Source organism: Sus scrofa, chromosome 16, assembly GCF_000003025.6.
Source record: "Sus scrofa isolate TJ Tabasco breed Duroc chromosome 16, Sscrofa11.1, whole genome shotgun sequence".
NCBI classification, from domain to species: Eukaryota; Metazoa; Chordata; class Mammalia; order Artiodactyla; family Suidae; genus Sus; species Sus scrofa.
In genome coordinates, this window is record NC_010458.4 from 56,521,995 (window position 1) to 56,546,947 (window position 24,953).

The window sequence follows — 24,953 nt, forward strand, 5'->3', positions numbered from 1 at the left end:
TGAAAAGGCAACCTATGGAATCAGAGATAATATTTGCAAATCATATATCTGATAAGGTGTGATGCTCAAAACACATAAAGAACTCCTACAACTTAATGCCAAAGTACACATAATCTGATTAGAAATTAGGCAAAGGATTTGGGAGTCATCTTTGACATCTTTTTTTCACATGCTTTTCGGCCAGTACACATAGAAGTACTACTACCACTACCTTCAAAATATCACCACCTTCATTGGCCCTGGACACTGTCATCTCTTGTCCTGGATCCTGAAATAGCCTTCTAGCTGTTCTCCCAACTATTGCCTTCTTCATTCTACTCTAAACATAATAGGCCAAGTGTAATTTTTAAATGGGAAGTCAGATCATGTCACTCTTGTGCTTGAAATTCTGTGTGGATATGCATCTCCCTCAGAATAAAGACCACAGTTTTAAATTATCTATGATGCCCTACAATATCTAGCTCCACCTTTACCTCTCTGTCCTTATGTCCTTTTATTCCCAATTTGCATTCTGCAGCAATCACATTGACTTCTTTGAATACATCAGGAATAACACTGCATTAAAATCTTTGCATTTGCTCTTCCATCTGCCCAGGATGCCATAGCCCCAGAAATCTGCATGGTCAACTCCTTTTCACAGTTAATTTCCTTGCCTTTTTAAAGTTTTGTTTGTTTGAATGTCAGCTTTTTAATGAAGCCTTCTCCCATACCCTGGACACACATCCATTTAATGCTGCAAAACAACAGCTACATACTCTCAACTGCCTTTATTGCCTACTTTTCTTTTTTTCCATAGTATTTATCACTTTCTGGCACAGTTTTCTCTTTCCTTCTTTCTTTTATCTTCCTATTTTTCTTCCCTCTTTCCCCACTTTTCTTCCCTTCCTCTGTCCCTCCTTCCCTTTCTTCCTGCCCTTCTTTCTTTCTTTCCCTTTCCTTCTTTTCTTTCTTTCATTCTTTCTTTCTTCCCCTTTCTTTCCTTCCTTCATTTTTGTCTATGTTCATTTTTTATTGTCCATCTCTCCAAGCAGAATTTAATTTCCAAGAGGGTAGGTGTCTTTTTCTAGCTTATTCACTGATACAAAGTAAGAATAATACATAATAGGTGATTGATAAATATTTTGAATGTAGTAAGAGTTTACAGTTAAGTACTGTAATAATACATACAAACTAATATATTTTTCTCTTTCTATGTAATGAATAACTCAACCAGTTTTGCTTCCTTTGATAAAAACAGCAGAATCATGGAGAGAAAATAAATAGAAAGCATTTAGATTGTGAGATTATGCAGCCACATCAGAATGGGAAGCAGTCAGAAGCCCTAATGAAAGTCACATAAACAAGAATGAATGTGGAACCACTATCTGTAGGCCAGTATGTTTTTGGTCTCTTCTGAGTGTTCCTTTTCCTCTACCCAACATACCAGGGCTACTCACAGTTTGCTCCTGGCCCTTTACTCTTTCCTCTCTGCCTTTCTCCTTGTATGAGTTCATCTTCTTTCACCGATACACACAAGAGACCACTGTTACACTGTTGATTCTCGAACTGAAGTTTTTTGGTTGAGACCTCTCTTCTAAGTTTCCTTATTTTTTTTTTAAGATATAATGTTTATTGGAGTTCCCTTCATGGCTCAGTGGTTAATGGACCCAAATAGGATCCATGAGGATTCAGGTTCAGTCCCTTGCTCAGTGGGTTAAGGATCCAGCATTGCCGTGAGCTGTGGTGTAGGTTGCAGAAGTGGTTCGGATCCCATGTTACTGTGGCTATGGCATAGGCTGGCAGCTGCAGCTCCAATTCGATCCCTAGCCTGGGAAATTTCATATGCTGCAGGAGTATCCCTAAAAAATTACAAAAAAGAGAGAGATATAATGTATTGAGGACAAATATACATTTTATGTAAAGTAAATATTCACAGCCATCTGAGTGAGCCCTATGATTGTCTCCATTCTGGTGGTGTTTTTTTGTTTTGTTTTGTTTTGTTTTGTTTTTTGTGTTTCCTTTCTAAGGCCGTACTTGTGGCATATGGAAATTCCCTGGCTAGGGGTTGAATCGGACCTGCAGCTGAGACTTACACCACAGGGACAGCAACATCGGATCTGAGCCATATCTGAAAACTAGGACGCAGATTTTGGCAATGCTGGATCCTTAACCCACTGAGTGAGGCCAGAAGTCGAACCCTTATCCTCATGGACACTGTCATATTCATAACCCACTGAGCCTTGATGGGAACTCCTAAGTTTTATTCTTAATAATTACACAACCCTCCACATTACCTTTCCACTTGGATGTCTTATTTTACATAACAATGTCCAAAATATAACTCTAGGTCAGTGCCTAAGTCTTATCCTTTCTAAATATTCCCCATTTTTGTAACTAGGAATCCATTCAGTGGCTAAAGTCAGCAATCCTTGATAGCTCTTTTCCATTAGCTCCTACATTCAAACTAGCATCAAGTTCTATATATTCTATTTCCAAAATGCATCTCAGAGTTCCCACTGTGGTGCAATGGTATCAGTTACGTCTCTGGAGTGCTAGGATACGGGTTTGATCCCCAGCCTGGCATAGCGGGTTAAGGATCCTGCAAGGGTAGGTAACAACTGTGGCTCAGATGTGACCCCTGCCCAGGAACTCCATATGCTGTGGGGTGGCCAAAAAAGAAAAAAAAAATACATCTAAAATCATTTCATTCTCTACCTTGATGAAATCTACACTATGTCCCCTTAGTTCCAAAACAGATACATGAAATGCCAAAGGATTCAAAGGAATAGGAGTGCATTGCATGTAGTTAAAGAGATCAAAATAGTTTCACAGAGGATTTGGCATCTTAAATATTTCTTTGATGATGCACAGAAATATGATGCATGGGCAGGTTTGGAGATAACAGTGAAAGCAAAGCGAGAAGGACAAAAAGACACAGGAGGAGAGTCTGGCCTGGAAAAAATAAGTAGTCCAGTTGGGTTGGAGCTGAAAATATATTTAGAGGAGAAATGGGAGCAAGGGCTAAAAACATGAAATTGGACTATACTATGGAGGGCCTGAAATACCACAGAGGGACAGATTAAGTTGATTTGTACACTTCCTGCCTTCCCAATGTGCCCTGCTGTTCGTAGCCATAAATGTGCATCGGCGGAAGTGGAAGACAGACTAATTGTTCTGTATTTCACTAGGGTCTTTTCCATTCTGAATGTACAACAGGATGCTCCAGAATATAGACCTTTTTCTACTATTTTTTCCCCTGTAACATCAATTATTAAGAACACTCTATATTAGCAGAGCCATATGCTTATTATAACAGTAATTGCTTCCCCATGATTATTTTCAGAACATTTCTTTATGTACTGAGATATTTATCTTGCATGCAGAACTACCTATTTTGTGAAAATACCAATAGCTGGAATACCACTGTGTTTATGATTACTATCCTCATTGAATCAAAGGCAGCATAGATGGAGGAAGTTTTAAGAATATTTAATACATCATTTACTTGATTCTATCTCCTCAAGGTGCCTTGCAGATTGTCTTAGCAGATGTGAATTTCCTTTCATCATGTGGAATGCAATTCTATCCTTGGTTTGTTATAAATTAACAATCTGAAATAAAGTCCTGCATCCGGAACAACAGCTGAAATATTCAATACGGAAAAAAATCCCCTGCCCTACTCAGAGCCAGTTTTTCTTCTTTGGTTAATGTAACCATTTAAAATGGTTTTCCAGTTTTCAAGCCTGATGGGTTAAATGTGTGTGTGTTTTATGTGTGTGTGTGTGTGTGTGTGTGTGTGTGTGTGTGTTTATTTCTAATTTCTGTTCTACAGAAAATAAGCCACATGATTTTGAGAATGTATCCAAATGATTTTTCACACCTGTAAATGAACATTTTAAACCATCTGTACAAATAACAAAGCACAATAGGACTTACTCCGGGATCACTTAAGACATAGTAAAAAGTTAATACAAACTAAAAAATGAGAAGAATAACATCTTCTCACCTGGAGAAGAGACATAAGTCATAAAATAAGAAATAGACCATAAATCCATGGATAGCTGCTCAGCCTTACTTGTATTCAAACAATAAAAAACATTTTCATCAATAAATAGTAAAAATGTTGATAGTCTTCAGTAATTTCTGAGCTCTGTGTGTGTGTGTGTGTGTGTGTGTGTGTGTGTGTGTCAGTGCATATACACACAGTGCTGGTGCAAGGGTTAATGTTCTGATAAAGAAATTGGTTGAAAAGGGTTACTATATTGCATAATGATGTGTGTACTAATCTTCTAGGAAATAAAATAAGGACTCCCCAGTTTAAGTGTCTCCTCATCTGTGATTACTGAGCTTACTTTTTGTCAATACTAAATAAAACACAATATAGTTTAGCAGCATCATATAAGTGCATATATTAAATATGGGTATTTAACCAATGTGCATTAACTTCCTAATACCAATTTTCTTTTTCTAAAAAAAAAAAAAAAAAATCCAAAGATCCCTTTGGATCCGTGAATGTGTGATAATGCATAAAGAAAAAGAATAAAGAAATATTTCCAAACCTCTGTGCCTAGCTCTGCCCATGTAAATTCATGCCCCCTCTTTTTACATTTAATGTAAAAGCAATAATAATGTTGCAGTAGCGCCGATATTTTTTATCCCCCCAGGCCAGTATAGGCCTCCATGAATGGAGGTTCCAAAGAATACCAGCTCAAATATTTCAGTCCCTTTCATTATTAAACATGTTTATATTTCAATTATCCTCTCTCTTTCATGTATATCCTTGGAATATAAACAAAACAAAACAAAAAAACTGGGAGCGTATTGCATTGTGACTAAGAGCTATCCCTGAATAATACTTGTATATCCTGCTTACCCACTTGTAGAGGAACGTTCTGTGGTCAGTGGAGCATCATTTGACTCACTTGTTCTCAATTCAACATGACTCAACATGGTTCCGAGTTTTTCTCTCTTGGGGTGGCAGAGGTCCTCGTATATCACTGCCTTTTCCTCTTTTAAACATTATTTTCTTGCCTTCAACTTTGTTGTAAGAGACTCCATAAACCACTGGCTTAATATAAACTGAACCTCCTCAGAGATTTCCTCAATCACCTCAAGTAGCTAAAGTTTTGGGTCTGTTTGTTTGTTTGTTTGTTTGGCTGTACCTGCAGCATATGGAAGTTCTCAGGCCAGGGATCAAATTCGAGCCACAGCTGCAACAAACACCACAGCTGTGGCCACACTGGATCCTTTAAGCTATTGTGCCAGACAGAGGATCAACCCATGCCACCAAAGAAACAATGCTGGAAACTTAACCTGCTGCACCATAGCAGGAACTCCTGAAGTAGCTAAAGTTTTTAGAGTAGGTTTTCCCTCCATTTGTTTCCTAAAAGTCCATCTAGATTGTTTCACACTAAAATCGCTTAAATATATCTGTTAAAATGAAAGATTCTGTCTTTGTTCAACACTTTAGGGCATCTCCTTCAGAATACAGAGATGGCATATTACCTACTTACCATTCCCTAAATACAATTACTAGCGCCACACCAGTGGGATACAGCAGTTGCTATGTTAGGGGCCAAATCAGAGCTGTAGCTGCCAGCCTACACCACAGCCATAACAATGCCAGATCTAAGCTGAGTCTGTGACCTATACCACAGCTCACAGCAAAGCCAGAGTCGCAACCCACTGAGCAAGGCCAGGGATCAAACCTGTGTCCTCATGGATACTAGCAGATTTGTTTCTGTGGAGCCATGACAGGAATTCCTACAATTCCCTTATTAATTTCCAAATGAAACTGATTTTCACTTGATTTAATTTTATCAGAACCCTTTGAAACTATTTTAGAAATTTGGTGGAGCAAAATTAAACCCATTTTACAGACAAGTCAAACTTACAAAAATGAAGGGAGATCACTCTGCTCAACGTATGTAAAATTAGGCTAAAATTTCCAGTTTCTAGCTTTCTTTCTGCCTTTTTTTTTTTTTTTTTTTTTTTTTTTTTGTCTTTTTGCCTTTTCTATGGCCACTCCCGCAGCATACAGAGGCTCCCAGGATAGAGGTCTAATTGGAGCAGCAGCCGCCGGCCTATGCCAGAGCCACAGCAGCGTGGGATCCAAGCCATGTCTGCGACCTACACCACAGCTCATGGCAACGCCAGATCCTTAACCCATGGAGCAAGGGCAGTGATCGAACCTGCAAACTCATGGTTCCTAGTCAGATTCGTTAACCACTGTGCCATGATGGGAACTTCTCTTTCTGCCATTTTTTGATCTCTGATTTCCCTGAAGTTTGTACTGAGGTCAAGGTTGGTAATTCAAGTGCCTCCAGAGGTTAAGGTAGACCTTAAGTGAGAATAGCCTTCAGAGAGCCTAGGTGAACTAGGAGACACGGGTTCATCTAGCACACTGTGGTGATGGCCATAACCATAGTTTCCAGAGGGAAACACGCACAAGGCTTACTGGGTCTTGTATTTGGCAAGAGAAGCCCCAAATTAAAATGTCTAACATGAAGTCTCCCATTATTAAAATGTTGGTGAGTAATGTACAATGCTGTAAATACTGCATTGACCAAATAAAATAACTCATGGGCTAGATTTGGCTCATGGACTGCAGTTCTTAACCTCTGTTCATGACTATTATGTGACTCACTTATTTCTACCTTTGATTCCTTTAATGTTCCTCAAACTGAATTTAGGGAAATGGTGTGGTGAAAGGACAATTTTCCAGGCAGTTCCTTCAGCGACTATTGAATAAAGCTCAACATTAAAGCAACAGTAACATTTTTACCTTTGTGTATAAGCCTATAGACATAACAGGTATGTATCTGAAGTTTCTGTTTTATTTATCAATCGAAAATTTCTCCATTCTCTCACATGTCCCAGTTTCAGAATGGGGAATTGAAATGTTTCATTATCTTTCACAGGTATTTCTCAAATCCTTTTTAGTTTGATTTTGGGTTCTGAGCAATTCACCCTAATTCAGTTGTCTATATTAAATACATATTATCAACGTCCTTAGCTTTAACACATTTTATTTATACCCTTAATACTTATTGCATCTCTCCTCCAACTTTAAATTTAATCTGATCCTTGACAAATAACAACAAAACTAAAAAGTGACCAAACAATAAGTGAACAAGTTAAGAGTCTTCTGAGTAAAGAAGCTCCCGATCATGAACTGACAAAAACATTGTGTTTTGGACCCGGTTACTGCCTTTGCTTTTAACTGAAGTGAAAGTATAGACAACAGAAATTCAGCACTTTAAAACCAAATTATTATCCACCAAACCTAATGTCTCCCCAGAGATGTGGAGATTACACATACAAAAATCAGGGCGCCCTAGCCAAAAGTAGAGCTTAATGATTCGTTTTATTTATTATATTTATTGAATAGAGCCATTGCTTGATAGTCCCTGAGCATTAACAGATAGGAAAGAAAGAAATATGTAAGTAATGAAAAACCATGCCACTAAAGTTTATAATCTGGAATGTGCAGTCTTGGAAATTAGGTACATACTCTTACAAGGCTTTAAGTACTCTGTTCTACTTTAAAGTTATACAAGCTTTGCTTAATTTGCAACTACCTGAATCTCTAAATTCTGTAGAGGTGCATTTGCAAAATACTAATCCTTTTACTCCATCATTATGTATCATGTCATGTGATAATGTGATATTCCTAAATTTTGCCTCTGCTATTACATTATTATCAGCTATATTTTAACATTGTGATAATCATACATTTAAGAGTCCTCTGAATAATTTTTTGTAAGATAAGATGTCCCTATAGCCTCTAGTATGTGGACTTTTAGAGACCTGTACCAGTGTTATTAAAATCAAATCATCCTTGCATTTAGAAAGAGACTGAGCACCTGTGACATTTTGTTCTCACGTCCTTCACCTTTTTTCTGTCCATGATAACACATTTCACATTCTTCTTTATAAATGTTACTCTTTCAAATTTGCAAGTATAAGAAAAAAGATAAAGTTTAGAAATACAGTTTGAAGTAACGGTCATCCAAAATGGATGAAAGTTTGGTAGTTGTTTAGTTTTAAAGGAACTGGAGGTGACGTTTTGTTTAGCTTCTGTGGAAGTTTTTTTCCTATAAAGTTTGGCCTAAAGGAATTCATCTGCATAGCAACATCCAAAGTGCAAATATTACTCTTTAATTTTTGTAGCTACCTCTTTATTCTTACTCTAAACATTTTTGCTTTTGTTAAGAGCGAAATTATGAGCTTTCAGTGCCCATTGCCTAGTGCTTATAGTAAGTTTTTATATCTGTTACACGAATTCTCTCTAATTTTTACATGTGGGGTGGGGGTGAAGAAAGGAGTAAATTATTAAATACAAAATAAATTTAAGACTATGTCAGAGGAATAGAGTGGGAAAGAAACAGAAACTCCCTGGCAAGTCTTGGGTGTGTTTACTTATAGGGGACTCTAATGTCAGAATTTTTGAGGAGTGGCTTTTTGAGGAGAAAGAAGGAAGACTTAAGAAACTCATCTCCTAGGTCAAATGAATGCAATGTGGCTGGTGGTAATGATCTAAGGATGTGTCCCTGGTACCAGGGAAAATCCATCACCTCATCTGAGTTCACATCCCACGTCTCCAGTAGCATGGAGAGATACCTGGGTGTCCTCAAGTTCTCCTGAGGAGACAGGAACACTACAGACCTGTTCCAAGAGGACTCACAATCTAATAGCATCTGTGTTCCACAAATATACTTTATACAAATCCATTATGTGCCACGAGTCAGCTTGCTTTATAAATGCATTTTGTGAAATGTAATGGAATTAAACCCAACATTTATATGTTCAACCTCAAAGTACATTATGAGAATGACAAATTTTCCAATTGACAACAGATAAAAATGAACATTGGTCTTATTTATTTTGAGTGGAAACAAACAGGGGAAGGGAAGGATACTTTTCTCAAAGCTTCACCCAAGGCCAGATTTAGTTTTCTGTAATTTCTGGCTCCCTATCCCATAGCAAAGTGTGGGGTTTTTTTTGTTTGTTTGTTTGTTTTGTCTTTTATTTGTTTCTTTCTGGATTTCTAATAAAATAACTGTAACTAGAATTATGCTGGGAGAAAAAAAAAAAAAAAAAGCTCAAGGATATTTTTAAGTCCCCAAGGTGAAGAAACTGCCTAAGGGAGTCAGGAGCACATAGACCAGATTTTTTACAGTGTGTGCTATTCCGCATTTTAAAGAAGGCAATTAGTTATTCTTGTGTATTAGTGACTGCCCCATTTTCTCCATAACTCAGGTGATAAAAAGGGCCTCAGAGAGGACATATTTTAAGTGGGACATTTATTACCCCAAAAAAGGAATGATTCTAATTTAAAGTCACTGGGAAAGCCCTTTCTATAGAAGCCATCAAATTTCACAGTTGCAAAAAGTTAGGCTTGCTGTTTGCAACTCTCACTGCCATTTCTAACTAAGCCATCCTTAGCTTAAAGAGAAAGTTAAAGAACCCAATAAAATAACCTGAACTGAAGAGTTTTATCTATTTAAAGAAATCTGAGTCAACACAATATTAATTTGGTGGCTGTACAGCACGTATAAGGTGCAGAGCTGTGAGTAGTGAGAACCTTGAAGAATCTACACTGGGGGAAAAAAAAGACAAATTCATCTATGTGGTCAGTATGACAGGACTTTGAAGTTACTACTTACTAGTAGGTCATTTTTGTCACAGCAGCATGTACAAAGACTTGTTGGCAGTCAGGGATTTTTATTACACGAGTTTGAAGACTGGATATATGTTTTATGCTATAGAAAGCAAAGGCAATTTTTGAGATCTGTCTTGATTTTTTACCTATGCTTAGCGAAATCACAATAGGAATTTTTTAAGGGCAATTTTAAATAAGCACTGTGAAAAATCTCTGGACCCCCAAGATCTCACCATAAAAAATGAAGTCAAAATATATGGGATTCAAAGAAACTATTCCTTCTGTGGTTATATATCCTTAAACTCTAAAATGGAATTGGAGGCCTCCTTTCTCAAAGTATAGATTCTCGTTACTTCCTCTTCCAGAGAGGCACACCTAAAAGGTTATTGATTTGGTTCTGAAGGACAGAGTGTTTATTATGGAGGAAGCCATTGCGGGGTACAAGTGTGAGAAATTAATGATGGCTTTGTAAGTGTCCATGCTGTGGTGTGGAACCAGTGGGGCAACTGTCAATCTATATGATAATACATTCCCAAACTTCATAAAGTCACTGATGTGAAAACGCATTGATTTTTTTGTGTGTGCATGTGTGAGCTAAACAGAATTTGTCAAAGAGCAAGAGCAAGAAACTGACTGAAGTTAACACCTCAACCTACAGAGTAGCTCATACCTCACTTTTTATGTGGTTAAGGAGTTTATGATGTGACACATACAATTTCTTATTTTTACTTCTGGCCTCCAATGAGAACAGAGTGTGCACAATGCACATCACTTGAATATGTGACATACTGAAAAAAAAGAGCAAAATAAACATATTTTATCTGTACATTTGAAAACAACCATCTATCACCTAAGCTTAAACTCTGGCTTCAGAAACCCCTCCATGCTCTACAGATGCAGGAACAAAAGAGTTGCTTCATGGTTCTAAGTCCATTTCCTTTATGCAATTCTGACTGTATTATAACTACTATTATAGGGGAAAATGCGACATTATGTCTAAGAGTTTATTTAATATCAGTACACAGGGATTTATAGAGAGTCCCCCAAGGTGAAAACTGTTCAAATATAATGTTTCAAATGATATTAGAAAAAAGTGACTACTTTTGTTGTACCAAATACATCTTTACTTGTAAAATTCTCTAATCCACATTTATTTGTAGGTAAATTCACCACAAGCGCTTTTTTGTCCCTTTGCTTCACTGCAGACCTCTCCTTATTAGTTAAGTTTTTAAGCTGTATATAGCTTAAAAAAGAGAAGGTGTAAATTCTATAAATATGCATAAATACGTCTTTATAGATGGTTCCATGAGACCATTGAGAATTCCACCCATGCAACAATTGCTAAAATACTTTGTTTAAAATGTGCCATAAATTCTTGGATTACAACTGATTTTATTTATTAGGCAATCAGACTACCTCCATTTAAATAGTATCTGACACACACTGAAGTTGAAAAAGTACACCAGTAAATGGATTCAATGTATGCCTTTATGAAAACTTCTAAAAGTAATTTCCTATCAAATAAGCACCTTTGGAGTGTTGGATGTGCCAAGTGTTAGAATTTTGTTAAAATTCAAAAGGAGTCAAGTGCAGATTTTTCCTTGAGAGTACACCTTGATTAGCTACATGAACAGAGGCATAAGTAAGACACATCCCCTTGTCCTCACTGTAGAATAAATTATTTCAGAATTAAATATAAATTAAAATGCAACATAGTGACATCTTTTTTAATACACCCGACTTGCCCAGGAAATGATGGGTTTTCAACATGGTTTGGAGATTAAACGATATTAAGCTGTGCTTTTGTATTCACAACAAGCTGTCTGCCTGCAAACTTCTTTTTCTTTTTTTAAATGCAAGAAAATACTTAGAGCTGCTCTAGTATAGATTTATAATATTTCATAGGAACATTCTTAACTGATTTATTTATCAATATTTTAATGGTAATTTTTTTAGCAAACACACAATATATTCATAAAAAAACCCCATAGCATTTGATGTTTTCTTTATAAATCAACTGTACCTAATGCAATTTATCTTTTAAAAATTGTTTTGGACTCAACAGAGTTCTGAGTTGCTAAGAAATCCACAAATAAGCACCTTATCTCTTTAATGACTTGCCTGGGCTTCCCTATATTTACTGCTTAATGATCGGAAGCATTTAATTTTCAAAGTTTCATTAAAACCCATCTACAAAGCTGATGGATAAGCAATAGTGATTTGTGATAGAAGGTGTAGGAAGCCATTAACCTACATAGGCACCAAGGAGAAAAGTAAACATAGAGAATACTTTTTGGAAGACAAGTCTCTTCCTATTTGTCATTATTAAACTCCAGAGCATCTGTTCCAAGTTTGATCTTCAATACGGATATGAGGCATTGCCGCCTGGAAATGAAAGTCTAAGATAAGGTAGGATTCTTAAGAGATCTTCATGAAAAAAAATAACCCAGGTTGCCATTTACTGGGAAGGGGAAATCAATACAAAGACCTAGAAACTTGTGGAGAGAGGACATTTTCTAGGTATAGGTCATAGTTTATCAAGTTGCCTCTTTGGCAATGTAATTTACTTGCTAATAAGACCCACTGACTATGCCGGAACAGCGTGTTATCATCAAAATGCGATTTTAAAATTCTCTCCTCATTTCTTGTGTGTTCGAGGTTTGCCGGTTGATTTTCCCCCCGAGCTGAGCGTGGGGAGACAAGGTCGATTTAAAAGAAAATGAATGGTTTTATACGCCTCTTTATTAAAAAACAAAAACATCCCGAGCCCCCACGTTGCACGGTACCCAGAACATTGAAACATATTTAAGAAGCGGTCCTACCGTTCTCATCATCTGACTTATTTTCGTTGTCAGAATCAGTCAAGGTAAGGGCTGAATTCTCACGGCTGGACAGGCCGGAACTGCGCCTGGATTTGAGCCCTCTCCCCCATAATCGGATGGCATGTTCTGGAGACATCCCTCCCTCTGTATCGGAGTCGGCGTCAGACCCTGTGCTCAGCGAATAGCCCTGGTGAAGGATCCCCATGTCGGAACAATAGCCACTTCGGTGCGGGGAGGGCTCACAGATTCCCAGTTCCGCAAGGGTGAAGTTAGTTCCTAGGGTGACAGCAACAAAGAGACAGGTTAAAAATGGTGAAATGCCTTCACATTTCAAATCTATTCTTAGAAGAAGCAGACAGTTTCCTCTTCCAAAACTATGTCAGATTTGCTGTGGTATACAGAAATGGGTCTTAGGCAAAAGTATTTAGGATATTCGGGTCTATTTGAGAATGACAGCAACAAAAAAGTCAACATCTAAGATTCATTCTAGAACGGAGTGCTCAGATTTTATTTCAAAAAGGTTTAAGCATTGACTGGTGTCTGGGGAGCACCAGGCAGCTGCAAAAACATTGGACTTATAAGAAGAGCTAATATATACCAAGCACTTCATTGTGCTCTAGGCATCTTTATATTCTGCAACTTTTATCTTACATTTAAAAAGTCACAACTTTATGACAATGATAATATTACTTTAATCATTTTGTAAATAAGGAAACTGAGGAACAGAGAATTTAAGCCACTTACCCAAGGTCACACATCTAGATTGTGGCAAAACCTGGATCTGATTCTTGAACAGTCTGTCTTCAAGTCAAAGAAGCTTAATCTTCCAATAAATGGGAGTGAGCGGGAGACCTGGGGACCAGTTCTAGCTTCCCACTGGTAAAGTCTCCTTGTGGCAAGTCTCTTAACTCCTGGAGCCCCAGTTTTCTGTAAAATCTGGGTATTAATCTCTTAAATTTCTCTCAGAATCACTATATATTTTATATGTGATTATATATTTTCAAGAGTTGTTTTCTTAAGTGCGTATAGGTAAGATATTATTTAAATCAGCATCCTAGGAGAGTTCCCACTGTGGCTCAGCGTGTTAAGGACCAGTGCAGCCTTTGAGTATGAGGATTCAGTCCCTGGCCTTACCTAGTGAATTAAGGATCATTGTTGCTGTGGTTGTCATGTAGGCCTCAGCTGCAGCTCTGATTTGACCCCTAGCCTGGAAACTTCCATATATCACAGATGTGGCCCTAAAAAGAAAAAAAAAAAAAAATCAGCATCCTAGGGATGAAGAGTCCATCTTTTCATTTTAAAATGATATCAAACCATTTCTTTTTGCTAACACCATGTAAAACTAAAAGTGGGTTTAAACTGTGAAAGTGCATGTGTGTGTATGTGGGGAGTGCAGGGGTGGCTGTGGTTTGATGGGAAGCAGAGAGAATAGGTATTTATTGAACACGTCTACTGTGCCATGTGTTGGGCATAAGGCCAGTTACTCTAATAGGCTTTATCTCATTTAAATATCATAAAAGCACAGCAGTTGAGGTGTTAACCATTTTACAGTGGGTCTGGAAGCTGTTTCCAAGGTCACACCTGGGCAAGTGGCAGGTCCAGGATTCACCTCTCTATCTGCAGAGCCCAAGCCTGCACTCTCTCTGCAATGTCAGGTGGTCTCAACTGAAAGCCAATCTGGCAACATTTCTACACAGCAGAATGTTTTATTTGTGTGTTATAATATTCGGCACCTTAAAAGTCATTTTAAGGTTTCAACGCAAATGAGATGGAATCATGTAGTCCACTCTCTTTCTGGACAGGTAAATCTGACTTTTTTGGTTTTACGCAATTTATGGACAATGAAAAATGTCATGAAGAAATGCACTTTTATGCTGTGAGTAGAGAAAATCTAAATAACACCAAAGCCATGGTTTACCCACTCTCTGTATTGATTACATTAGAGCTATACATGTCTCCAAAATCATGATAGATATAATTAACACTGTGATAGTTCATGTACCTGATACCATTTCTCAGCTTTTGTTTTTATTTATTTATTTTTATTGAAGTATCTTTGATTTACAATGTTGTGTTAAGTTTCAGGTATACAGCAAAGTGATTCAATTATACATACACATCTCTTTTTTAGATTCTTCTCCATTATACAAAATATTGAATATAGTTCCTTGTGCTATACAGTAGGTCCTTGTTGTTACATGGTTTATATATAATTATATGTGCATGTTAATCCTAAACTTCCAATTATTTCTCCTCCCCTTTCCCCTTTGCTAACAAGTTTTTTTTCCTATGTCTGTAGGTCTATTTATGTTTTGTAAATAAATTCATTTGTATCATTTTTTTTTTAGATTCCGCATGTAAGCCATATCATATATTTGTCTTTGTATGGCCTACTTTACTTGATGTGATCATCTTGAGGTCCCCAAAACTGTTTATATTAACCTAGTATGATGTTAATTTGTGACAGACACAAGTATTTTTATTCTGAGGATTTACTTTCCTGTCTTTACTGCACAATGAACTTCCACAGCCTTATTTCACTGTGTAAATGGAATTAAACTCAATATTGTTCATAATTATCTCTATAGAGTGAAACAGAACCAGCAAAAATTTTCTGGGGGCATGGGGATTTCCTACTACCTGTGTGGGGAAGAAGGATGTCCTTACTGCCATCAGCACACGCTAAGGGCTTATTCCCTGGGCATAGCTGTATGATGCTGTCTGAAATTCTCTACCTAAGGTATGCTGCTCCAGCTGCATCCTGGGAAATAGGGTAGTGGGTTCTAATTGTATGCCAAAATCTATATTTCAGCTTCAGAAGATCATAAAATTAAAATTATTGATTTACAATGTTGTGTTCATATATATCTGATAATACAACTCTTTTCTATTGTTGCTTCTCTCATTCTTAAGTAATTAGAAAATATTATTTTATTTTAGCATTCTCACATCTTGCCTTTAGTGCTCATGTTTATTCTGAGAAATACTGCTTCTTTTCTCTCTAATAAATGAAAACAACACAAACTAAAACACATATATTTTTTTCACATGTGGGGATTTTTAGCTATATGATTCCATTTGAAATGGAGTGTTTTATGTATTAAGGCAACTTTCTGGATGGTTTTCTCACATCTCATTATCTGGGTATAGCTTCAGAGACCTACCCAGAAAAAGAGAAACAGTTGTGTGAGCAAAGGAACCTTAAGCTTTCTGAAGAACCCATGTGCTCTTCAATCTGAGTCCTAGAAATAACAGGCAGGAAGCCATATAACAAATGTAGTGTCTCTTCTTTGGTTATAAAATGTACATGATGATAAGAAATTAAAATATTTTTCTGTTAGAACAAACTTGAGATCTTCATGAATCAGCTTAAATTTGTATACATTCTAAAAGTAGCCACAATATTAGAAAAGAAAAAAGTACACTTTGAGAGTATCACCTTCAAGTTTACAAACCTGAAGCCACAAACAGGCATCACTGTAAAGGAACTGAAGGTACTCTACCTAACTCACCAGAAAAAGTTAAATAAGTTCACACTGGCTTATTCAAAAGAAGGTTTTCCTATAAAAACAGATTTTTTTCTTCAAAAATATTACCTCCTAAATGCCTTAGCTTTCTCTTCCAATAGGATCATGCTTCCTCCATGCTACCCTTTCCTCACAATTCCTAGGTTAGTACTTTTTTAGTCTCAACTAATTCGTAGAATAGAAACCTCATTCTATTCTTTTGTACCTGGGACAGTTTCTGGTCCAAGCCTTTCCCTAACATATGAAGCTGGAGAGCCATATACATAGTAGAAAGGAAAAACTAGTCTATCACTTATTAAATTATTCAGCAACATTTATTGTTCCTAGAGCTGTGCTAGACACTGGAGATGTAACAGTAAGTAGTATAAAAATACAGTCCATGACACTTACAGTCTCACTGAGAAAGGGACATTAATCAAAGAATCACATAAAAAAGTACCATCTACACAGTGATAAATATTATACTGACGAAGGACAGGGAGCCATGAAAGGTCATCCACCGGTCCCACCTTCCCTCCTTTCACAGAGTGCCCACCAGATCTTGATCCAGTGTGAGACGCAGGGCGCTGGGACTTTACTCCAGAGAGAAGTTACTACATCTCCTTCAGTTGGTTCTTACCATACCCAGTCTTCCAAATATTCCCCTATGTGAATTTATTTCAGACAAACATTTTTCATGTAGTTCACCTTACAGCATGAAGCCCTCATGTTACACATTCTGCTTAGCATGTAAATAGTATGGGGGATCTTTAATACTATGTCAACTTATTATTTTACACTTACTTTGCTCATTGATGGAAGACTGATTTTTCTCTAATTCATCTTGTATAATTATGTCTTTATTAAGCTCCAGGGCAGCTTTGAATAGAAGAGAGAGACTAGTCATTGTGTGATTCTCCAAGCTAAGGTTTCTAGAGGACAAAAGTCAACATTTCATCCCTTCTTTACTATCTTGCAGAAAGACAAAAAGTGGCACAATAGTTCAGTATGCATGGAACACATATTTGCCCTCTAGTTGTTTCCAACCTCCCTGGCATCAGTAATTAAAGTGAGGATGAATCGCCAACTCTTTCCATCTCAGGTTTTATGGTTGTTGCCAACATGCTGCTTAGTGTTGTCTCACATTCCAGGGCCAATATTTTTACAGATGAATGACTACACAAAAATCTATGTTATTTACATCATGAAACTTTATTATAATGTGAAGTGTTGGGAGAGAATATCAATGTCAAAAAATTTCTAGGTGACCAGGATAACAGAACAAAAGTCTTTAAAAATAAATCCAATTGTTTGAAAGTCTTCTTGATTTAAGCTTTTTTTTTTTTTTTTTTTTTATTGTAACCTCAGTGTGTGACTAGAATCCTTTCCAAAACTTTTTCAGAGAGAAATTTTGCAATAGATACCAAGAGTCATCCCTTGACCAACACATTTTATTTGGGGACACAATTCTAAGGAAGTATATGTCAGTGCATTGTGATCTTGGCTTTATTTTCTAAGTTTTTACCGACTTCTCACACTCTGAAATAACCTTTAACTAGGAAAAGCACATATGTCTCTAAGTCAGAATTATCATGTCATGGTAATACCAGCGAATACAAATAGCACTGAAAATGTCAGCATTTGAACAGATTTTCTACTATGAGGGCAGGATGATAAAAGTTAACAGTAGTAATGGGGGAATTCAAAATAGAAAACTTTTATAATCTAAATGTTTACTATGTGAGTCCCCTGCGTTTAAGAGAAGAAATTTTACATAGGGAAGCAAAAGCTGCTACAACATGAAAATAGTCAGTAGTGATCACTTATAAAATAAATCCCCACCTAGCACCACCACTTATTAATAGTATCTCTTCTCATATCAACCACCATATCATTGTCCATGCCATCAATTAACTACTGATCACAGGATATCATTTGGTGCCAATCTGAGATGAAATTGTAAAACTTATAAAGATGTATATTTCCATGAAGTCAATAAAAGTGATGCTGAAAAACAGTAGGATCTAATAAGGCCACAAAGTAACCAAGATTTAACAGAATTAAGCTGTTAACAAAAGCAGATAGAAATGAATGTTGGCAGGATAATACATTCTTAAAAAGGTGATGGACTTCCTGTTCTAGACCAAAATGAAATTCCCCACTTCTCTCTACATCTCCCACTAAGGACAGCCAAAGTCCCTGGATAGTACATACGAAAAATACATAAAATGAATTTAAAAGGGATTGGGAAAAAGATAGATCCACTAGGGTTCTGGGACCTGAAGAAAAATATAGTGATGGGTTCACTGGGTTTTCTTTTTGCCTCATATACCCCAAATGTGGTACTGGAGAAATCTGCAAACTGGAAACACCAATAGAAGCAGACAAAATAAACCCAAAGTAAAGCCGACTGCCATGTGGGGTCCTTCCCCACCTCCATAAACACATCAGGGTGGACTGAAAGAAGACTGAGTGGGGAGTGGGAACTTTCCTTGTCACCCAGTAGTACTGAGGTTTCTCTGATTCACCTGCAAGAGTGTCATTGGAGGCCATCAGGGGATTCTTGACTTCCATTTCCACAAGATAGTAATGAAACGCTCCTCCCCCTCCCTCTTGGTGTCAGAAGAGAATAATGTTAAATCTAGTTTTGCCATTACTAGAGGATTGAAGGGGAACTGTAAGGTTGTCTTCACTCAACCAGGTTGGTATCTGCAGGGTCCTAGTGGTGATTTGACCCAACTCTGGCCAGTAGGAAGGAGGCATCCTTCTTCACTTGACCCCCTATCTCCCCTTGTCCAAGTTGGCCAGGTGAGGGGCCTGGACTTTCACCTCTACCTGGCAGTCAGGCCTTCAGGCCCCACTTTTCTCCCAGCTTTGTGTCAGAAGAAGCCAGCTGAAATGTAAGATTTAAATAAGATTTAGATTTTTATAACATAATACTTCAAATAGCCAGGGTATATTAAAAAATCACTCATCATACTAAGAACCAGGAAAATCTCAACTTGAATGAGGAAAGATAATTATTTAAATAAAAGGTTAAGGAGAGGCCCTTCAGAAAATTAATGAATCCAGCAAACACATTTTTTTTTTTTTTTTGCAAAATGAACCTCTTATGATCATGCTGCAAAATGCAACTCTGAATGAAAGATGGACTATTGTTTGGTCATATAGTTGTTCCATAAAAGGTATAGTATGCCCCAACGAATTGTTCTTCTTTATCATTTTGAATAATTATATAATACATTTGGAATAATAAATTATGGTAAACATAAAACAAAATATACTCTTGATAATTTTATTTTCTCAAGATAAATTACAATAAATTATTTTTACTATTTAATATGAACTATTGGTTCTTTCTAAACATTGATTCCTTTTTTAGGTGGCCTTTTTTCTAGGATAATTTATCCTAAGACAAAGAGAATCTCTTGTAAATAAACATGGGTCACTTTTCTTGAGCAAATGTTAGACTCTACATTTTAAAGTCAGGAGTGAATACTGATTCCAAATTTTTCTAACAGATATTTAAGAAAAGAACATAAATTATAATGCTATAGTTCTCTTTATGAAAGAAAGTAATCTAATTCCATAAGCTTTTGTAAAATAGAAAGCTATCAAGAAAAATACAAAAATTGTAAGCGACAAAATATAACTTTCACCTTTGTTTGAATAATCACAATATATCACCAAATTGTTACCCTACATTTAACGTCGACAACTTACTCTGAATTTTGAGCAATCAAAGCTATGCATAAGTTACACAAAATAATGAGCCCAAAAAATTACCAACATTATCTAAAATATTATTTTAATGTGATTTTAAAATCTACATATTTGTATAGGCAATGGTAACAATGTTGAAAGCCACTGAAGGAACTATTTATTAATTCTAATGTTTTATGCTTGTGTATACTAAAATTCTTCACATAAACTCTCTCTTAATGCCCTTCTAAAGTTCATCTGATTTTACACATTCAGATATTTTCCCAAATGTTGACAAAACTGTTCACGAAATATCCTGTGGCTTAAAACTACAGAGTAGGTGTACACGCATTAGTATTCATAAAAATTTAAGCAAATGTTTGTATTTCAAAAATATACTTTAAGGATCACAATTTCCTTTTTGTGTATAGCACCTAAAATGTTAATATTTTGCTATTTCCAAACTTGCAGATTAATTATTTTAGTCTGTATCTGCATGCCTGATGTGTTATGACTTGTCCAATTTGTTACTAGAATCATTCCAATGTAAAGAAACACATTCCAAATAAGAGAAACACCAAAAGGCTCATGAAGACAGGAAAGTTTCCAATATTTCAGGTTTCTCTGTAAGCTTCATACCCTCAAAACCAATGGTGGATGTGACCTTCTCCTCTGATATGGCATTTTCACATCCCAACCTGAACAAAGCCCAATCTGGGAAACCCAAAAGTGGTTTCAACAAAAGCTTCCACTGAACAACTGCCAGTTCATAAATAGAAACGAAATGTTCAGTAACCCAGCTAGCTGGAGACTCTTTTCTGCTGAAGAAAATTCCAAGATTAAAAATCAATTCCAGCATTAAAAACTTATACCAATCAGCATTACAAAGATATACAATCATCGGACCATGTGAGACTCTGCTTATCCAAACTATTTTTTATTAATCAGAAAAACAATCAATCAATCAAAGAACAAGAGTGGGTTCGCTGCAGTGGTCTAGCTGTTCTGTGTTTGAGAATGTAAGATTAGCTACATTTACTAAGGACTTCATAATGTGACAAGCACTGCCATAAGTGCATTTATACACAGTTTTCCCATTAATTGGGGCAGTAGCCCTAAACAGTCACTACATATATAGCATAGGGTTAAAGTGGGAGTTCCAGAATCTGTTCTAAAAATATTCATTGACCATATACCCTTAGAAGTAATTACTTCTGATGAGTCTCCATATACTCACTATAAAATAGACTTAAAAATGCCTTCATAAGATTCTTGGAAGCACTGAATTAGGGCAAGTACACGTGTTTAGCACATTGCCTGTCAGAGAGTAATCACGCAACAAATGTCAATATTATGAGGATTATCCATTTGCAAATAAAGAAACCTGGTTTTTTAAAAGCATTATTACCACTTTATTTTTTCTTGAGCTGATTTTGAAAGATTTGGACCAACATATTTTTCCAGGAACACGCCCATGTCCTCTTGTCTTCAATAGATTAGCACAGTTATCCAAATCTTTGTGTCTCTTAAATTTATGCAGTATTTATAGAATTCTGTATTTTTTTCTTTTCTGACATTATTTATTGGTGCTTTATTTCTTTAAATCGAATTGGTTTCAGCAATGATTGAGTAATTGTTTTTGTCTTTCTAAAAGCTAATTTTCCCTTTTACGATTCTATCTACTCCATACATTTTGTTTATTAAATTTACACTTAGATAAACAAATTACCCCTTTCTCTTTGTGTTCATTCATTGATCTTTTCTGTATCTTTAAAATTTGACTCTTTGTATCATCAATGTCTAGCCATTCTTCCATTTTAAGAATTTCAGCCTATATATTTCTCTCTTAGGACGACTCTTACTGCATCTCATAAGTTTTGATTCACAGAAGTTTCACTGTTATTTAGATCTAAATATTTTCATGTTTTTATTGAACTATTTATTAAATGTCTGAATGTATTGGGATATTTTGTGTATATCTCTGGTTCTGACTTCTAATATAGTTATACTTGGCTAGAGAGCATTATTTTGATAGTACTAAATTTTTGAATAATTTTTGAAATTTACTCTATACCCTGCTAAATTTTTATAAGTATTTCACGTGTTTTTGAAAAGAAAACATATTATCTCATTATTGAGTGTAAGATTCACTATATGTCAATTAAACCAAATTACTAATCATGTGTTCAATGCTTCTACATGGTACTAATTTGCCTTTTTTTTTTTTTTTTTTTTTTTGTCTTTTTGCCTTTTCTAGGGTTGCTCCCTCGGCATATGGAGATTCCCAGGCTAGGGGTCTAATTGGAGCTGTGGCCACCGGCCTATGCCAGACCCACAGCAACGTGGGATCCGAGCCTCATCTGCAACCTACACCACAGCTCACAGCAATGCCAGATCCTTAACCCACTGAGCAAGGCCAGTGCAACCTCATGGTTCCTAGTCGGATTTGTTAACCACTGCGCCATGACGGGAATTCCTAATTTGCCTTTTGATTATCTTATGAAGAATTGAATGTTGTCTGACCAACATCACTTAGTATGAGAATCTCTAGGTCCATCCATGTTGCTGCAAATGGCATTATTTTATATATATATATTGGCTGCCCCACTGCAAATAGAGTTCCCAGGCAAGGATCAGCTGCAGCCCATTCTGTGTGACAATGCTAAACGCTTTAATCATGCCAGGCTGGGGATCTGACCTGGCACTACAGAGGCACTACCAATCCTGTTGGCCCACAGTAGGAACTTTTATCTCATTCCTTTTTAATGGCTGAGTGATGGTCTTTTATATATATGAACCACATCTTTACCCAGTGAAAGGCAAACATCAATGATAGCATTTGTACATAGAATCTACATAAAGGATACAAACGAACTTATCTGTAGAAGAGAAAAATACTCACAGACTTTGAAAACAAACTTACGGTTACCAAAAGAAACAGGTCAGGGGTAGGGATGGGTTAGGGCTCTGGGACTGGCATATGCACACTGTGGTACATGGAATGACTGGTTCAATGGGGGCATGCTATATAGCACAGGGAACTCTACTCGATATTTCATGAAAATCTAGTGGGAAAAAAAAATCTGAAAGAGATTGGATGTGTGTACATGTCTCCCTGAATCACTTTGCTGTACGGCAGATATCACAACATTCTAAATCAGCTATACCTCAATAAAACCTTTGTTTTTTTTGGGGGGGGGGCTGCACCTGAGGCATATAGAGTTTCCCAGGCTAGGGGTCAAATCTGAGCTGTAGCTGCTGGCCTACACCACAGCCACAGCAACGCAGGATCCAACCCGAGTCTGCAACTTACACCACAGTTCATGGCAACACCAGATCTGTAACCCACCGAGAAGGGCCAGGGATCGAACCTGCATCCTCATGGATACTAGTTGGGTTTGTTAACCACTGAGCCACTAGGCAAACTCCTCAATTAAACTTTAAAAGATGAAAAAAAAAAAAAAGAATTGAAAGCTATATGATGAAATTTCCTTTTTCTCCCCCAAGTTTTATCTCTATTTGCTTTATGTCTAGTTGTATGTACATATAGGTTTATAATAATTATAGATTTCTAATGGGATGAAAATTTTATTATCAACATGTAGTGACTATCTCTAATAAATTTTTGAGATAATATTTCTTAATATATTGATATTATATAAGGAATTTGTCCAGTTAATCTAAACAGTCATAGTTAGTTATGAAAATATCCTTAAATACATAAATTATTTATAACAATATTCCTTCTTTCATTCCTGATTTGAGATAGTCATGTATTCTCTTTTTTTCTTGATTATTTTAGCTAAAGGTTTATGGACTTTATAAGTTTTTCAAGGGACCAGCTTTTGGCTTTAATGTTTTCATTTATTGTTTATTTTCTATTTCTTTAAATTTTGCTCTTATCTTTGACTGTCTCTACTTACTCTAGGTTTCATTTACTTATCCTTTCCTAGGTTCTTGAGGTAGAAATGCAGATCACTGATTTAAAAATAAATTTAGGGAGTTCCCATTGTGACTCACTGGATTATGAACCTGAGTAGTATCCATGAGGATGCGGGTTCGATCCCTGGCCTTGCTCAGTGGGTTAAGGATCCAGAGTTGCCATGAGCCATGGTGTAGGTCGCAGATACAGCTCGGATCCCACAGTGCTATGGCTGTGGCAGCAGATACAGCTCAGATCCCATAGTGCTGTGGCTGTGGCATAGGCTGGCAGCTGCATCTCCAATTCAACCCCTAGTCTGGGAGCTTCCATATGCTGCAGGTGTGGTCCTAAGAAGCAAAAAAATAAAAATAAATAAAAACATATAAAAAATAAAAACATATTCTTAAATAAACATATAAACCTATCATCTTTCCCTCTTTCCCTGAATCCCACAAATTTGGATATGTTGAACATTCATTATTGTTCAATTCCAAATATTTTCTGAATTCTTTTATACTTTGATGTATGGGTTACTTAGAAGTGGGTAATTTTATTTCTATGTATTTGGGACTTATTTTTTTTATTGTTAACAATTTCTCACTTAAGTACTCCGTAGAGAACAGAGCAAATTCTTCAGGGTTCCCTCTTGAAATTAACTGAAACTTACATTTAGCCTAGAATATAATGTATGTTGCTGAATGTCCCATTGGAAAACAGTGTTTCCTGAAGTTGCATGTAGTTTTCTAGAAATGCCTATTAGGTCAAAATGATTAACAATGCTATTCTCTAGCCTAACTGATAGTTTTAGTCTAGTTGCTCTATCAGTTACTGAGGAAAGGGTTAAATCTGTAAATTATGTGCTTTTCTTTCTCCCTTTAGTCACCCCCTCCAACCCTTCTTCTCCTCTTCCTCCTCCTTGTTCATCAGCTTCTTTTTGAAACTATGTGATTAGACATACAATTTTATATCATCAGGGTGAATGGACCCTTTTATCAATTTCAAATATCCATCTTCTTCTCTTGCAATATTTGTGGTCTTTAGGTCTATTTTGCCTGATAAAAAATTGTTAATTTTTCTTAAATGAACAATAAACATTCAATGTACAATATGTCTAATTTCATTCCTTTACTTTCAGCTGTTCGGTGTCTTTGTATTTAAAATATGTCTCTTGTAGACAGCATGTATTTGGGACTTGCTAGTTAAATAATCTGGCAATCTGTTCCTTTTAATTGATGTGATGGCCCATTTATATTAATGTAATTATTGGTATGGCTGGTATCACCATTTTGCTGTTTTTCATCTTTGTCCTTTTTTGTTGTTCTTCTCTGTTTCCTTTTCTACCTTCACTTGGCTTAATA

General features: G+C 36.4%; 1 protein-coding gene across 1 annotated transcript in view; it reads right to left on the reverse strand.

Moving 5' to 3' along the window:
• The window catches only part of TENM2 (teneurin transmembrane protein 2), a 3,459,878-nt gene that overhangs the window by 897,722 nt on the left and 2,537,203 nt on the right, over window positions 1-24,953 (reverse strand). The window contains 2 exon segments of the mRNA XM_021076712.1: window positions 12,466-12,741; window positions 16,776-16,850. Of these exon segments, the coding sequence (XP_020932371.1) occupies window positions 12,466-12,741; window positions 16,776-16,850 (351 nt within the window).